This window comes from Megalops cyprinoides, chromosome 19 (assembly GCF_013368585.1).
Source record: "Megalops cyprinoides isolate fMegCyp1 chromosome 19, fMegCyp1.pri, whole genome shotgun sequence".
In the NCBI taxonomy this organism is placed as follows: Eukaryota; Metazoa; Chordata; class Actinopteri; order Elopiformes; family Megalopidae; genus Megalops; species Megalops cyprinoides.
The window spans coordinates 11,181,932-11,200,783 of NC_050601.1; the positions used below are offsets into that span (position 1 = coordinate 11,181,932).

Genomic DNA, 18,852 nt, shown 5'->3' on the forward strand with positions numbered 1-18,852 from the left:
CACCTTGTCCAAGAGTGCAACAGCAGTCAATGAGGGAATCACACTGACAATCTCTGCATTACTAGTACATTAAATCTCAGGAGCAGAGAATTCTCCCCTACACGGCTCAAGTTCTACTCACCAAGTGTCAGAGTTTGACATTTACCCACTCCAGGAAATAAAAAGATCATGGGCCAATCAATCCATTTGTATATATATATTTTGAGGATGTTATTTTGTTAAATTTTTAGAGTAAAAGGAAAATGATTCTTTTGACATTTCTGCTTTCTGCCTCCAGTGCCCAGAAGAAATAGCAAGATACTGTAGTCTGAGCAATTTCTCTTTGCTGAAATGTTGAAGGAATTACGGGGTTCATGTGGAACTTCAATAAGTTAGTTAGTTACAAAAAACATCAAATTGCCTGGCTTTATTACTTAAAAAAATAATAATAAAGGCTCCCGAGTGTGAATTACTACTATAGTAAAGGTGAAAAATGACACATCTGGAATAATTATAAAATTGTGGTTGAATTAGACTTTGATGAACAATAAACTGTACATGACAAACACACGTAAAAAATGCCCTGTTGATCTAGCAGGAATGCATTATGCAGTCTGGTGTCCCCCGGCCAGACATCTGGGTCATCAGTCCCTCTTCCTTCCAATTACAAGTAGCAAATGAAGGTTATAGAGCTTATGAACCGTGATTCCTACAGCTAATGTATTTCATACACTTGTCCCAGTGTCACCATAAATATGCAAACAATATGCATTCACTGCAAGCCTAGTATTGACACTGTTTGAGATGAGTTCTGCATTTTGTGTTTTGGTGTAGAGAAAGGTCTACTTGTCTCCACCAAAGAAGAATAAAAATGTCCTTAATAAGTAAGTTGGAAATAAATGGCTGTTAAACCATCACTGTAACAGTAAGGAATTCTTTCAAACCACTTCAGTCATAGAGATTAATCACCTTATTACACAAATTTTCACATGGATTTTAAATGTCCACCTTGCAGAATATATCCTTACAGCGAATCCAAAAATGAGTCCTCTTTTGTATGAATTCTGAAGTGTTTCTTAAGTTTTCCTGACTCTCTGAAACACTTGCCACACACACTGCAGCAGAATGGTCTCTCTCCTGTGTGTGTCCTGATATGAGTTTGGAGATTACCTATTTCATTGAAATGCTTGCCACAGTGAATGCAACAGTATGGCTTTTCTCCTGTGTGAACTCGCTGATGTTTTTTACAGGTGTATGCATCCTTGAAACTCATCCCACACTCTTTACAGCTATAAAGTCTCACATTTGTATGAACTCGTTGGTGATTTTTTAATGTGCCATCATTATTGAAGCATTTCCCACATAAAGCACAGCTGTATGGCTTCTCTCCTGTGTGAATTCGCAAGTGTATTTTCAGACGAGACACGTGACTGAAAGTCTTTTCACACTGGGGGCAGGGATGTGATCGCTTTCCGTTGACGTTTCTCGGCTTCCCTTTCGGCTGCTCAATTTCAGGCTGTGACACGGGTCCACCCGCCACACTGTTCACACTGTCTACATCCAGACTCTTCTTTCTGCTGCACTCTGAACCAACAGGATCAACAGATTCAGTGGGTGCTTCTGACACGCCACAGTAAACCTCTTCAGGTTCTGTTTTAATCAAATCAGTCACAGTGCTGGGCGACAAAGGCGCATGTACAGTGTTGACAATCTGTACCTTGAAATGATCTTGTGGTGGAATGGAATCCTGGTCATGGTCAGTTTTCACATAAGGAGTTGTTAATGAATCTGTGCTGTGAGAGGCTAGTACACCGAGTCCTGTAGAAACCGACACGTTTGGATCACATAACTCTTCCCTGTGGCTGGTCCTCTGCTGCTCAGACAGCACTTGTTTATCCTCATTCACTGTGAGCTCTGTGTCTGCCTTCAGACTGCAGCTCCAGTCCTGCTCATAGTGCTGCTGCTCAGCGGGAGAGTGGGCAGCTCCTGAGGGGAGGGACGAGGAAAGAACTACAGACAGATGAAGCCAGAGAAAGAGAGGAGAGGGAGAGGAAAGACAAGTTACTATTAACAGCAGCTCTTAGCCCTTATGGACGTTTCAATGACATACTTCTAAGACGCAATCTCACCCCTCTGACACTGAGCACCTGGAGGTAAATAAATTTCGGTTGCAGCATTTTATGGTTCTTTGGCAAATAAAACCAAAATGCAAAAAGGATTTGCAGAGTGATTTATGTCAGGCAACTTATTGGGATCATGACAAAAAAGCAATGGTGTAGCCTCTCTTTCCTAATATTGTTATTAGAGCAGTGGCCCCTCATCTTTGGTGTGAGTCTAACGTATGCAAAAAGCATGGTGCCAGCATGCTCTAGTGCGCACGTACTGATCAGCAAAGCTAGAGCGTCAGAGGACACAAAACCAGGACACTGCTTTTAACTGAGGCAAACCTGAGTGGAATGTCAAGCTCCGTCTCCCTACTGTACGTCAGAGAGAGAGGCCTGAGGGCTGCAGAGCCCTCAAGAGGCCAGACCTAGAAAGGCACATCTCACAATAACCCACACACCTACCCTAATCTATGGCAGCAGAGAAAAAAAAAATTACTGCGCTTTTTGGTGCCTTCCCCCTTGTGTATGAACATGACAGTGCGTGACTTAAGTGCTTAAGCAATGTTCTATGAGGATCTCCTAATTGCCTAGTTCACAGGCTACACTGCGTTGAACTGCCGCATCATTTCTTTTGTGAATTCATCTACATCCGTCGTCATGGGAGGCAGTTTTCAGCACGATATTAACAACACTGCGACACGGTGGGGGTTAACCTACCTACAACGCATAAAAAGGTGAACGTGATCTACAGTATAAAAGTGGGCCAAAAGCTTTGATCCACAGAACTCCGCTTTGGTTGTTCTCTAGTCTGATAAGTAGAGAACTGGACCCAGATGCACTCGGAATAATATGTGCACCAAATACTTTCAGGCTTTTAAAGACCTTCATTTTGTAACGTGTAATACCTGTCCTCTTAGCTAAGGTAGTTAGCCATCAGGTAATTAACCTGTTATCTAGCTAGCGATCTTAAATGACACTAAAACTAAGCGGAATTCATTATGCTCAACATATGAGAATAAAAACAATGGACAATTTCAGAAATAAGCGTTTTGCTATTTCCCATCTAAGTATTCGGTTTTTTTTATCCGAAAATAAAGGTCCCAGGTCCCCTCTTTCCGTGGCACTCCGATCTTCATCATAGCTTCTCTCCACTCACCCGGCCAATCTGCCTCTGTGTCGTATCCGACTTCCCGTAGCCTCCGTCTCAGACTCTCGTTCTCTCTGTGTGTCCGTGCAGCTTCCTCCTGAAACTCCGACACCGTGCCCTCCACCACCTCCAGTATCTCCCGCACGGCCACCATTAAACGCTCAGTAAGGTAGGCATTTAAAAGCCGTAATTTAGTCATTTTTACATTGATCTCCAGATAAATATATCTAATATAAAGGACCAAACACAATTCCGTCTTCCGAGACTGACAACTATTTACGCAGCGTTCCTCACTTCCTCGTCATGTGACGAAGCTTCATATTCTTCTATTGAGTTTTCAGGGGAGTGCAGCTGAATTAAATACATTACCGCCACCTGTTGTATTGGAGTGTAACACAAGTAGAGAGCTTCTCTGCCATTTTTTGCATTTCATCAAGTGTGAAAAGGCTGAGGCTACTCATTTTCTGTGCTCTACTGCAATTTTGATTTGCAAACGCATCTTCTTACATAATTCATATAACTATATGTAAAGCATTTTGAGACCCATGAGGCTCAACAAAGACATAATTCATAATTTTATATGAACTGACTGCTTCAACCTCAGCACAATTAGAACTCCCATTATAGCAGCTGTGTAAATTTATGCAGCCAAAGTGTTTGACTTTTTCTATTTTAAATTAATATTCAAAAATGTATTGCCTTTTCTTTTTACTTTGATGATGTGGGTTACCATGTATGAATGGAAGTGGAAGAAAATCGGATTTAATTGGTTTTCAATTCAGGCTTCGAAGCAATAAAAATAAGATTTTGAAAGGGTGTGTAGGCTTTCTAGCTCTACTCTATATAGACAGGCTTTGTGTAGCATATCCCCATTTTCACTTTTCTCAAACCGTACCTTTCAAATGTCTGCTATGTTTATTAACTTATGATCACGGCCCAATTTAAAGCATTACACATCATCACGATTGTCAGGCTCGTTGGACACACACACAGGACCAAACTCTGATAATATGTGATGAAATGGCAAGCATCTGAGCTCCCTTTCCCTCTGGTCCTGAGCTGTTCAGAGAGCTCCTGCTTCTCTTCAGTCACTTGGACACAGGGTCCACATCTTGGGCAGTGGTTACACTCCCACTGCTCAAGAGGGAGGCCAAGCCCCAGCTCAACAACAGACAGAGAAGACAAAAGAAGAGGACTAACACGCCAGCTTTGAAAACACAGATACGAGACAGACACTGACACTCCAGCAGAATTGTAATTCAGATAACCATTATAAACGCATAGCCAATGGACATTAGGCTGTGCAGTTCTTAGAGGGGAGAACAAAATAGGACAATAGGATGTAACCTAACATAACCTCTGCAAGTGGGGAACACAATAAAAAGCTATTTCTCAGTCTTACCAATTATGGTGTGGACAGAGAATAAACAAATAATGTATTTATCAGCAACAAATGAAATCACAAGTTGAACAAGTATGGCAAGACCCTTGATGGGCCATTGACAGCCACAGAACTCCCTAATTACAAATTTAATCAATGACACCCAACAAGTAAATATTATAACTGTTTTAATATATCAAATTCATCCATTATTATCAACTTAGTAAACTGAATTCATTCACAGGACAAAGCTAAACTTTTGTGGAAATTTGTCACAAGTAACTGATCTCAATCTCTTTAAAATATACCCACCAATACATATGCAAATCAGAGTTTAGTCAATACAGTATATTGAAATTAAAATATTTCTATCAAAACATTTTTCTTTACTTTTGTGACATATAGCTGTGCACTCTAATCTAAGAAAAAAACTCACTGTCCTGTTTCCTTGCTTGATCTTAAGAGGTCCAGAGCAAGTACACACATACAAAACAACTGAAGCACCACACACAGCTGGTTAAATGTTTACAAGATTGTTGAATATGCTTTGTTTTTTAAAGAGACCCACCACAGGAAAATAAACCCTTCTTTCCACTAAAAATGCCCAACAGAAGTTTACTCATATCGAGCAGTGATCAATTTCTGGTCCTGGTAACTTGCCTAAGTAATGCTGGATTTGTGCAAACCAAATTGGATGACCACTTGGAAAGGAGGCATGATGCAAATTGAGAACAGAAAAAAAAAACATTTTCAGCAGGAAATGTATTCACATATTTAAATTTTAACAGTCCTAGTGAAAAAGTACTCCTGCTGGACTTTCTATGCATATTGGCCCTCAGAAAAATCAGGAATTCCCCATTTGGTTTATCCTAGCTATTTGGCTTGCTGAACAAATAAAATTAGAGCTGCGTTCATGTTACGTACAAAGATGATGACACCTCTCTTCATCACCCTACATTTTTTAAAACAGTTAATACAGTTTAATTCGATTCATGCAAGCATGTAAACATTACAATAGCAATACATCAGGGAGGACATGAGTCCTCTCTATTCATATGCTATTGTTTACACTCTCTCAAATGATTTCTGAGATGATTCTGCAGGCTGCTTGCCACAGTGAAAGTCTTTGAACAATGTATGCAGTGGAATGGTCTTTCTCCTGTATGAATCCTTTTATGTTTTTTAAGCGTATCTCCGTCATTGAAAGTCTTGCCACAAAGGGTGCAGCAGTATGGCCTTTCTCCTGTGTGAATTCGCAGGTGTCTTTTAAGGTTTCCTATCTGAGTGAAACTCTTTTCACACCAGGTGCAGCGGTGTGGCTTCTCTCCAGTATGGATACGCTGGTGACGTCTTAAGTCTGCTGACTGAGTGAAGGACTTGCCACACCAGGTACAGGTGTATGGTCTCTCACCTGTATGAATTTGTAAATGCGTTTTAAGATTACAGACTTGACTGAAGAACTTCCCGCACTGTAAACAGCAATGCTGTTTCTCTCCTCTGTAACTAATAAAACAATTATCATTTTGGTCCTCACTCATCCTGGCCTCATTCTCTTGTGTTTCATGGTCTTCACTGTGTCCTGCTCCAGCTCCACGGATCTCAGACGCTTTACTCACGCTTGCTTCACACAGAGTCTCATTAGTGTCATGCTTTGCTTTGGGGATTGGACTCAATTCAGGGGGCTGTTCAGACTTGAAGTCCACCTCCTCCGGCTCTGTTTTAACTTGGGCAGGTCTCAGACTCGGTGAAGAACCAAGCTCCGAAGAGTTGCACGACTGTGACCTGGTGCCTGTGTCATCTGCCATGTGGACTGCGCTCAGTTCAGGATTTCCAGTCAAAGAAGGTGAGACCACAGACAGGGCTATTTCCAAAGCCAGCTTCTTCAGTCCTGGTGTAACACACTCGGGCTCTGACACCGGCTCTGCCATACAAACCGGCTCCATTCCACCTAGCTCCTCTTCCCTGTGTCTGGCCCTCTGTTGCTCAGACAGCACCTGTTTCTCTTCATTCACCATGTCCTCCCTCAGACTGCAGCTCCACTCCTGCTCATAGTGCTGGTGGTTAACGGGAGACCTTCCCTCAGAGACTGAGAGAGACCGCGGGTGAGCCGCCCCTGGAGAGAGAAAGGAAGACAGTTTTCCTGTAAGCCTTCCTGCACTTTTAACCTTGTCTTGTGAGAACAGCCAACAAAGAACAGCATGACCGGAACGAGTTCCTGATGTTGCACTCTTTTCATACACAGCTAATCCAGGTTAGTGGATTAGACAATAAATTAATGCAATCAGAGGTATAAGCATAACACAATAATGACTACCAAAGTAACGCGCAGTGCCCGCACACAGGAAGTCATACACTTACGTATAGTTTTAAGATTAAAATACTTTAAGACAGCTTTCATGGTAATTTTAGTGTCTAAGTATCTAAAACAGACACGTTTTTCATTTAGATATGAGCTAACCGCAAGTTTGTCTCTCATGATAATATTAATCTAATTAATCTAATATAACATCTATTGATAAATCACAGATAAGGGCATATGGTCTTCTTTACTTATTAGTGTTTGAGTAGTAATTGGCGGCGACTCAAGGTAAATATGGGACACATTTGCCAACACTAGGGCTTCTTCGCACAGGGTCGTTCCAAAGGAACACACACATCTTCTTGAAAGCTGGGACACGTGCACATTTGTTACAAATTTGTAATTCATACTATGATTAATTTTTGTTACACACTTGAACGTAATAATATTTTTTGCAATTTATGTACATACCAAGGCAATCTTTCAGATACTGTTTTTTTTTTTTATTTACACAAGCTTCAGTCTTGGTTCTCTTTGCCATATACATTAGTTACCTTTGAGTTTTATAGAGAATGGATGTAAATGAATTGTTCACAAAAGCCAAAAAATACTTCAAAAAGTAGCACTTTTACTCTGGTTAACTGGTTTGACTAGAATGGTAACTACGTTTCATCTCGTGATGAGAACCACATCCAAGTCGGTGGGGAGCTGAACTGGAGAGGAAAGAAGTTGTCCCTTCCATGAAAATACATGTTCTGGTGGTAGACCTTCCGTGCGAGTCTTGTCGAGACGTATTCTGTTATACATACATACAGACGACAACAAAGAGCAGCTGTGCATAGTATGCTAACTGGCTTTATCCTGTGTAAGTTTAGTTAACAAGGGGGAGGGATCATTACATTCTATCGTAGGTAGATAACGTTAGCTAAATACAGACTGGATAACTCAACCTGAGTACCCTGTCTTACACCGAAAGTGATTCATTCCTCCACTGGTTAGCAGATGCCTGTTGGCACCATTGATTTGGCTAGCTAACTTCAGCTAATTAGCTTTAGCAGCATGCTATTTTCTAACCATGTAGCTAGCTGGCTGTCTACGTGTTTGACATGTGAAAGTCTGATCGACACGTGGTAAACTTAGCCATTTGTCAATTCCGCCACTATAGTCGATCAAACGAAAGCATTGTGTGGATAGCCGGAAGAACAAAAACACAGACGACAGGTGGGAGTTGTGGACTCACCAGCCCAGGCTGTCTCAGCCTCGAGCACCACTTCCCGGAGCTTCCGTCTCAGGCTCTCGTTCTCTCTGTGTATTCGTGCAGTTTCCTCCTGGTATTCCGACACTGTCTCTCCCACTACCTCCAGTATCTCCCGCACAGCGACCATTAAGCGCTCCGTCAAATATGCATTTAAAATTTGTAATTTAGTCATTTTTCGAAATTAAGGCTGACGACAGAGAGACAATGAATCCGACTGACCCTCCTCTGCACGACAGATGACGTAAAAATGCTCCCCGTGTCATGTGACACGGGAATGTCTACGTACCGAGACTGAATTAACCTTTATTGTAAAATATATATATATATATATATACACACACACACACACACACACACAAACACACACACACCAGAAAATACCTTTCGAAAATACCGATTCTGTAAAACTCGCTGAAAGAAATCAGAAAGTTCTATCCACTTTGATCTCCGGGCAGGTCTTAAAACCGTCAAATCCAAATTGAAGTCCTAACAATCGAACTTTCCAATATTTAAAAGCAAATATTTAAGATCGTGTATGTCCTGGACAGTGTGTTTGAAGTTATTAAAATAAATATAGAATATCCTTTACCTTTGTGGTCCCTAATACCTCATCATTTTGCATAAAAACACTAAATGACACCTCTGAATATTCCCTTTCCACCCTTTGGAAAGCTGGCAAGTGTACAGAGAGCAGATAAGTGGTGAGAAATATAACACAGGAAGAACAGCTAACATTTTATATCCACCTAATCAATGATAATGTCAAAAAGTAGTTGAGGCAAATGCAATCTGAATTAGGAGAGACACTGTGTCAAAACAGTGACTGAAACCAGTGATATCCAAATAGCCTCCCCAGACAAGACAAGATTTATTAAAGGCAGGCACTCACAAAAAACAAGACACTTTAATACATATTTCCTAGTATTGTGAAGTACTCTGACTGTACTGTATATCCTCAGTGTTGTGTCCCTGAGTTCTGAGAGGGCATTCGGTAGTTAATCGGCACTTTATTCACTCAATATTTCCACATACTGGAGCTGGGACCTAACCCATAAACTTGATTAGAACAGTAAATGTTTTCACTAAACAGTTATCATAGATGGACAGATATAATGACCCCTCATATTAGCTAGAGGAAGAAATCAAGTATGTCCCTTACCTTCCCTAATGCTCTACATTCACTGAACCACTTGCATCTGTTATTGACGTACTGTTTGTACAAAATCTTTATAAAAGTTTAACAATAATTATCAGATCCATAAGCATGTAGCTTTAAATAAATTTCCCCAAATAAGTAGTAATGCCCCTAAATAGTCATATATATGTGACTGTATATATACTCACTGTATATATAGTCACTGTTTTCTTTTTTCCACAGAGACAGTATCCATTCTCCTTCTAGTGAGGGTGTCATAAATTTCCTTCTTTCAATGGTCTGCCAAGTCCCCAGATCTAGCTTGTCCACAACGCTTGATAAAGCAATTAGTCTTTTCAAAACAAAAGCTGTGACAAATTCCAAAGCCTTTATCAACTTTTTTTATTCTACTGTATCTTATTCCAACTTAAATCTCTGATTTCAGATTAACACTTGATGAATCCAATACTACTTTCACCTGGATTTCTGTCAAAAAACTTAATATATTACTCATCATACATTGGAGATTTTCTCTTTAAAAAACTCCTGTCTCATAAACCACTGGAGATGTGTGGAAATCCAACCCACTGGCATCCACTGCACCCCTACCGCTCATTGGAAACATCCCTGACTTCAAGACTGATGACATTAATTTTTCAGTCCAGGAATCAGAAGGGAATCACCTTCTTCTGAACTTGTAAAACTGTTATAGTGAAACACACTGTAACAACTATTCTCACACTTCCTCATATCTCGCACCAATGCATCTCACTTTCACACACATCTGCCGTCTTGGAGACATTACAACTGAAATCTCTTACCCAGACTATCTCTTAAGCCATGGCCAGACAACTATCTTTAAAAAAACTTCAAAAACAAATTGTCTCCATAATACTCTCACATATATAAAACCCTCCACACCTTAAATACAACTTTATGTCTTCGACCTGCAGGGACGTGATGTCATACAAATTGATTCTGATATGCTTCATTGTTTCTTCCTGATATATATTACAAGCTGTTGGAATATAAGGAAGAGCCTGACACTGAGTCTGTATAGAGTGGGAGGACAGATGAGACTGTGATTAGGGTGGATGCTTGTGATAGGTGGAAGGGCACTGATAGACATAATGTGCAGCACAGAGGAGCAATGAATATATTAGTACTCAAGACACACAGCACTCAGAATACTTCAGACACAAAACAGAGTGTAAAATACTGTATTCTGTCATAGTTTAACAAGGTGATGCAGACCTCACAGAAGCCAAGCAGTTAATTGTATTGGTCTAAAAATATCAGCTCCACCATTTTAGAACTGGTAGAGTTGTTTGGTCTCTATGCATTCTAGTTCTGCTCAGCAAAAAAAAAATCTTATCTTGAAAGAAAACGTAACAAATGCTTCTGAGTAAACTTATGTCATTTTCACAATTGAGTGATTGTGTAAGTGTTTATTAAAGTGTGTCACTCTACTGAAAGTCTTTCCACATGTGTTACAGCTATATGTTCTCTCTCCCGTGTGAATTCGGAGATGCACATTTAAATTCCCTATTTGTTTGAAACATTTCCCACACTGTAAACAGCAAAATGGTCTCTCTCCTGTGTGAATTCGCTGGTGCTCTTTTAAGTGTCCAGAAAGCCTAAAGCACTTCCCACAATCAATGCAATGATATGGTCTTTCCCCTGTGTGAACACGCTGGTGCACCTTTAAGTGTCCGGGGTACAAAAAACTTTTCCCACACTGTGTGCATCTGTGGGGTTTCTCTCCTGTGTGAATCCGCAAGTGTAACTTCAGGCCAGATGCATGACAGAAAATCTTCCCACACTGGGAACAAGAATGTATTCTTTTTCCTTTCACTATTCTCAGTTTTCCTTTAGGCTGTTGTACTGCAGACTCTGACACTGGTCTTCTTTTAGACTTACTAGCACTTGAACTATTCTTGCTCTGAGTCCTGTTACTGTCTGGACTTATGCATTCAAATGACACTGGGTCAGCGGGTTGATCTGATACAACACAGTTCATTCCATCAGACTCTTCTTTAATCCAGTCTGACATCATATTAGGTAGTGAGTCATCTGTGTTTTTGATAATCTTAAGAAGATCATGAGGTTGGACAGAATCCTGATCATAGTCTTTTTTCACACAGTGAGGTGGAAACACAGACCCCACTGCACCACACGTAGATGTGTTGAGGCCTAATGGAGCACAGTCAGTTTCATGACATTCATGATCAATCTGCTGTCCACTGAGCTCCTCTTCCCTGTGGCTGGTCCTCTGCTGCTCAGACAGCACTTGTTTATCCTCATTCACTGTGAGCTCTGTGTCTGCCTTCAGACTGCAGCTCCATTCCTGCTCATAGTGCTGCTGCTCAGCGGGAGACCTCCCCTCAGAGATTGAGAGAGACAAATAGTGGGCAGCTCCTGGAGAAAGAGGAAGAGACAGAACAAGACAAGATTCAGTGTATTAAAGTGTGAGATACTATTACTGTCAATCTTATATAAAAAATGAAACTCTAATTTAAACCTGTTTAGTTTAAGTTGAATTTCCTTTCTTTCTTCTATGGGGCAAAAAGCTGCTGCTTCCTTTTTCTGAACATTGTGAACCCACATAAAATTATCTGAAATGCCTTGTTGGTGAGCTGGTTAACTGTGGGTAACTACAGCCAATGTGATGGGTGTGTAGATCATTTGTCTTATTTATGAGACAGTTGTGTATTTTCAAAGATGACCTTGTTCTGTATAGCACAATTTCACCTTCTCCTTGTACATTTTACAATTATACATACTTAATTGTCACTTAACTACATGAGTCAAGATCAATTACATCATTTACACTGAAATGGAATGGAGTGGATGAACCGGAAGTCATTAATACAGGTGAATTGTCAATGTTCATTGTCCTGATGGAAACTGCTAGCGATTGATAGCATTTTTATCAATACTTGCAATTACCTGGCTAAAGCCAGGACCTTTAGAGTAGTACAGCTTCTATTTCCTTTTTTAGATATGTTTTCATTCTGTGCTTACCACTGCTTTACGGACGTGCATATCATTATTCACTGTCTTACACGCTGGCTGACTGTCCAGGCTGTAAGAAAGTACACAGCTGGAACAGTAAGGATCTTACTCTTTCACCGTGCAGGCGCTGGTGACCAATACAAACTCCAGCCTATACCATAACGGCAAACCGTGACTCTATGTAAGAGGCACAAGAGATGAGAGAGAGGTTTCGAAGTCGTCTTGTTACCTCATAGTGATTTGAACCAATCATAGTGGTTTGCAATGGACAGGAAAATGGGATAATTTTTGGTAAGAGTCAGTGACTGACATATTGGTAGCACCAGTCCTCATAAAGTCTTATTAAACACCAGAGGAAGTAATCAATCACTAGCCACAATTTTCAAACTTGAAACCCATCTTTGATCAAAACAGTGATTCTCTGAGACGTCCACCTTCATGTTGTTTGATTGACAGGTCGTACCGAGCATAAATTTACACAGAATAATGTCCCCAGCTGGATATAAACGTAGCAGATTAGCTACAGAAATGGACTGCAACACAGTTTATATTCACAAGACTCATTTAAGAAATGTAAACCTTCAAACTCGGACACTTTAATTGGCATTTAACAGCAATTTCTAAAATGCTGATAATAATTTAGGTGAACATTAATCAAAAAGTTGCGTTTGCTGTATAAAGCTATAAATAAATCAAAAATTCTCAGATGGTTGAATGATGAAAAATCAATGTGTGAAGTTTCTTCTTTACTTACCCGAACAGACTGCGTCAGTTATAACACAACCTTCTTCACGCAGCCTCCGTCTCAGACTCTCGTTCTCCCTCCGTGTTCGGGTCGTTTGCTCCTGGTATTCCGTCACCGTCTCTCCCACTGCCACTAGTATCTCCCGCACGGCAACCATTAGACGCTCTGTCATATATGCGTTTAAAATGTCCAGTTTACTCATTGTCGACGTAAATTACTGTTATTATTAGCTAAGATACAATTCTGATGCAGATGTTTTGCTGGCCTTCGGAAGCCGCTATTCTATCATTGTTTGCCACCCATCAGAACGTGCAACTAGCAGGTAGCGCGCACGCACAGGCATGCGCAAACGGTGCAGCTGACAGTGCCCGCCCTTAATTTTTTGCGTCATCTGACGACAGAGACGGTGTTTAGCAATAGAGTTAACTTTTGGAAATGTAGCCCACTCACTTGCTATTTTTAGATAGCTAGTTACTACTTTACTGTCTATCTAGCTATATAATGTTTCTCCATCGTATGTCTACACGTTAGACATATTATGCGATATTTACATTTATGTGACCGTGTGGTCTAAAACTTAGCTTGCTTAGCGTTAATGGCGCGCACAGTCTACCTTGTCAGATACGTTAGCTGATGGCAGATGGCAGAACACCGCCAGCGAACCTTGTTCAGACTGTCACAAACATGAAGCCAGCGAAACAACACTTTTGGCGTTGTCTTGCCAATAAACTAGCCACAAGCATGTCTCTTCCGTGTAGGCTTAATGTCCACCCAGTTTCGTTTCAAATGTAAAACCTCTTAGGAAATTTTTTCTCAACGTAAAATGAACGCTGCTGAGGTGGCAACATAAGCTGTTGCTGATGCGTTGGGGCCCACAGTCTGATATTTATTCGGTGACAGCATATGACGTGTGTGTAAACGTACGTGTGTGTTGCAGCAGCTGCCTCAGCTGTCTGCACCTGCTGCTGCTGCGACATCAACCGTTTGTAAGCGAAAGCTATGACGAAATATTCGTCACACATTCTCCCACCTTTTCGCTATGGCTTCGTTGACACATCAAGGTAATGACAGCCTCTTCAGAAAGATCTGAATAGTACTAATTGACACGTTTAAATACGGTTTGTTGAGCGTGGCGGGGTTTTTGTTCAGCATGGATTAACGTCACATACGCACACAACCACTGATCTGGATGTGCCGTCCTTCGATTGATAAACTAACCGATTAGTCGACTGTTAATTTATGATGAGTCTGAATGATTGATAGGTCAGGAGACCTGTGAGGAGATCCGTTCTACCTAGATGAACGCAATCTGAAGCAACATTGCTGCTTTAGAATACGTATGATTAGTAAATACACGGCTCAAAGCAACAATAAAACAATGGTTATTGTATTTGCGAGCTAGTGTTTAATGTTGACCGCGCCACAAGAGGGCGTACGTTGACGGTGTAAAGGCCCTGCACCATCTGAGGACGTCTTTTGGTTATTAATAGGTTGTAGACAGTACAGTATATTAAAAAGCTGAATGAATTAATGTGCTAGAATGTACGGCCATTCGAAAATAGATTGTAGTCATACAGGTAATATGACTTTCTGACAGATTTGACAGTAAGGCTTAATACACCTTGGTGTGTGTCAGGCAAGCAACTGCACTAAGAGATCATGTTCTAAGAGGCCCACATTCTATGTCTTCAGTTCTAGAGCAGTTGTTGCAGATTATAAGATTATTAATAATCAAATCATAACAATTACACAAGCTATTCATAAACTGAAAAATGTTTTTTAAAACAGTTTATTTTCTGTCATATCAAACTCATTTTGAGTGTGACAGAGCACACTCAAAAGGACATGTAGGGACAAGGAAATACAAGGAAATTTGATTATTGCTCCCTTCCCATCCCCTTTTCTCTGTTCGGGACTCTTAAAGGTATTTTTTTAATCCTAGAGTGGACATGATATTGAGTTACTAAATCACATTACAAACAAACCGATCAGACAAGGCATCTACTGGAGATCTGCCATTGATCCTAGGGCATGGATGTGACTTTGGTGCTTCGGCCTGAGACAGTGATTCAAACACTGAGATAGAGAGAGAGACAGTAGGAGATGCTGTGTGTGCTTAATTACAAAGGTATGAATTAGCAAAACAAGAGATTTTTGGGCAAAAATGAGATATGTTATTTTGTGGTCCCTTACAAAATTCTGCTAATTACGTTAATCCAAATGGCAAGAGGTGATTTAGTCATTCAAACAAAAATCGATTTCTGTGTGCCACAGGAGACATTTTACACAGAGTAGGAAGGAAGGAAAAAAGCTGCTTGATATTGTCTTTCAGAGTCTTTTACAGAAATCATATTGCAACCACTACTAATGAAGCTATTGTTTTAGTTTTATGCACATCATTTGTTGTGGATGTCAGATTTGTATATTAAATCCATTTGTGGGCTTCTATTACAGTTAAGGATTAAAGAGACAATATGATTATAAATGAAGCAAAAATCATGTACTGATTTAAATATTTAATTCACTGCTTGCCTCTTATGTCCTTAATATTTTTCACAATATCAAACAGCCTTCTTTTAGATTTTAATTTTTTAAAAGAATAAATATCATTGGGCCTCAGTGTTCAATAAAAAAATCAAGGAGAGGAATATTCAATGCAGTGCAATCGTTATATTTGTGACTTATGTATTTATAAATACATGGTGACCTGTGGGAAAATATATGTAGCTTATGTTGCCCATCTCAGCACTGAGATATATATTGTTTTAGAAATGCCTTTCTTGACAAATTTGATTAAATCCAATTATTCTATAGTTAGAATAGAATTGCTAATTAACCCCCTCTTTTCATAATTAATTGTGCTTTTCAATCTCTGATTCGTTCTCTTTTGCACCTCACAGTGGCTCTGAATGATTTTTTTGAGGAACACGGGAGAAGGCCAGAGATGTGCAGGGAGAGAATGTACGCACTGACACACATACATGATGCTGGACAGCTTGACAGCAGTATATAAAGACTGCACTAAGAAGTTATACATAGAAAGAGGGCTACTATCATGCCATACAGAATAGCAAACACACTGAGAATATACTTTTCTGTTAGTCTATGTAAGCATATTTTTCCTCTATTACAACAGACCCTATATGGTAATAAATGAACCTGCAAAAATATTTGAGAAAAAAGATGAAACTTCCAACATTTTATTCATAAAAAGAAGGTGCATAAGGCCATCAGTGTTATAATGTGCTTATTTACATAATAATGAAAAAATTACAATTTACAGTGTTTCCCAATTCACCCTTTGTACAAGGAACTGACCTATTTCTTTTCAAACAGCTCTGTTGGATGAGAACTGATCAGTTAGCAATATATTAGTTGTGCAGACAGATTTACAGGTTTATCAATACCAACAACCAGTCAGTCCTTGATTTATATCCATTAGAAAGATGTATATATGCTATTTAAAGGCACAAACCTCCATGATAAATGTACTGAGGCTGAAAGAGCATTAAACTGTGTTAGAGTAGAAAGCTGTTACACCTTTTGTCTGAGACTCTCAAAGCAAGCCATTACTCCTAATCTCATTGTGTCAGACCTCTGTGAGTTAGAACTGTATTCTATATGCTACAAGTGGAGTTTCAGCATTTATCTGAGCTCTGACTACAGAGGGTTTTTCACAAGATAGTCTTGAAGTGTCACGCTCTTAATAGTGGCAGCATTAGACTGCACTCATAAATTTTCACCTACTAATGAGACTGAATCTGGTATCAGCCGAGCTTTCCCACCAACAGGACGAGTAATATTGTTGACACCCGCAGTATTACTTAAGCTCTAATATTATGCTTTCTTACTATAGCCATAATAATACAACTATAGCTGCAATTTTTTCATGTTTAATCGAGGGAGGGGGCCTGTTCAAAGGCGGGAGGGTCTCTGGGCAGGGTTTAGGCTGCAGTTGTTATACCTTGCTATATGCCTATTTTGAACACGGGCATTAAAGATAAGGGGTTTTAAGTGCTGCTGTGGGGTGTGGTGTGCTGTGCTGTACTGAGCCTTGCTCCAGGGTACAGTAGCTGCGCCTGCCTCCACCCCCCCTTCCCAACCCATCATGTACACGCACTTCTGTCCCTAATTAGAACTACAAGCGCAATCCTCCAGCCCCAATCAGGAGCCTAGAACCCTGTCTCTCTGCTGCAGTACACTGCGTTGCCTCTGAGACCACCACAGTGACTCTGCAACAGAAATTGGCTCCTCTCTCCTCTGAGCTCGACCAGATCATTTTCACTCTTGTTAATTAAACCACGATGAAAAATATCTTTCAAAACTAAAATACTGTGTCCTACATACTACACCGTTATACCGCGCACCTCTGAAGTCATATTTACATCTGTGCACGATTCAAGGCAGAGATTTACGATAAACAAAATAATTTTCCAATTTAATTTGGATTTAACATTTAATGCAGTCCTAGCGAGAAGTGTAGTTTATGTATGTGCATAAGTAGGTATGTGTAATATACATACAAACGTACACATACATGCTTACATTAATATTTGGTTACTTACTGATTGAATATTAATCCCTTTCAAAATAATCTTTCTGTCATGTGGATTTCCTTTTTCCTTCCATGGATGTTTTCCCCTCTCACTCTCCCACTTTTTCTATGCCTATAGCCATCCCTGTTTTTTCCTGTGCAGAGCAGAGCCTGTGGGAATCTCTCAGCTGTGGTATAAAGATGCCTTAACACAGCCTGCCAGAATGTTTGTGTGCTACACCATACCAGCCTGTCTTTTCTCCCTCTTTCCATCCATTCAGCATCCTTCCCCACCCTCTCTCTCTCTCTCTCTCTCTCTCTCTCTCTCTTCCAATTTACACACACACGCATCCCACTTCCCTTTTTTCTGATCCTATGCATTCCACTTTTTACCATTGTCTCTCTTTTGCCTCTCCCTGGACTGGTGGCAGAATGTTTCAATTATTAATGTGCTTTGAAATTTTAAATTAAATAGCCTTTTTTCCACATTAACGTCAGTATTTTTCCCTCAGTACAGGGTTCTCCATTTTTCTCTTTCTCCCTGTCTACTGTTTCCCTGGCAACCAAAACACAAATTCAGACCACCAGACAATAGCACAGACGCGCCACCTCACAAGCACATGTGCATTACTACAGCGGTTGACAGAAATGAAAGAAAAACACTAACATGAAGAGGAATATTGATTCCAACACCCATTAAATGAGTATTTATTGGCAATGCACCTTGAAAATATTCATAATCAATATGCAGTATATTCTAATGTTTGTTTTACATAGATTTCTTTTTCTTTACTGAAGCAATATATCAGGTCATGCATTCTACAAAAACAATAAATCATTTCAAAACAATGGCAAAACATAATAAGAATTACACTTGCAAATGACAAATTTTCTCCTTACATGTTCAGTGTTCAAAAACGTTACCTCCCCCTCCATTACAATTAACAATACGGATAGAAATGGCTGAAACATTATTAAATAAGAATGAAATACTGAAGGTATTGAAGATTAAATTAATATTTGCAGCTGAAAACTACAAACTTGGCACACAGGACAAGGAAGTAGCTGAACAAATCAATCAAAACAGAGGCAGAATTAAGGATAGACAAAGATATAAATAGACACAAGAATGAAGGTGAACCTTTGTGCTGGCACTGAAGGACATGGCACAGAATATGCAGTTATTACATTCTATAATATATTTTCACATCAAATTACTTGCAGCCATATTCAACTTAAGATAGTTACAGTATA

General features: G+C 39.9%; 2 protein-coding genes across 2 annotated transcripts; both read right to left on the bottom strand.

Annotated features, from left to right (window-relative positions):
* Positions 1-1,003: 1,003 nt before the first annotated feature.
* Positions 1,004-3,514, bottom strand: LOC118794593 (zinc finger protein 333-like). Its single transcript, XM_036552851.1, has 2 exons — positions 3,241-3,514; positions 1,004-1,989 (listed from the first exon to the last, which is right to left on the bottom strand). The coding sequence occupies exons 1-2, from the start codon at positions 3,428-3,430 to the stop codon at positions 1,004-1,006; spliced, it is 1,176 nt and encodes a 391-aa protein (XP_036408744.1). The 5' UTR covers positions 3,431-3,514.
* Positions 3,515-5,588: 2,074 nt separating this feature from the next.
* On the bottom strand, positions 5,589-8,397 carry LOC118794316 (zinc finger protein 506-like). Its single transcript, XM_036552548.1, has 2 exons — positions 8,152-8,397; positions 5,589-6,725 (listed from the first exon to the last, which is right to left on the bottom strand). Exons 1-2 carry the CDS (start codon positions 8,339-8,341, stop codon positions 5,671-5,673), a joined length of 1,245 nt encoding a protein of 414 aa, XP_036408441.1. The 5' UTR covers positions 8,342-8,397; the 3' UTR covers positions 5,589-5,670.
* Between the last annotated feature and the right edge of the window lie 10,455 nt (positions 8,398-18,852).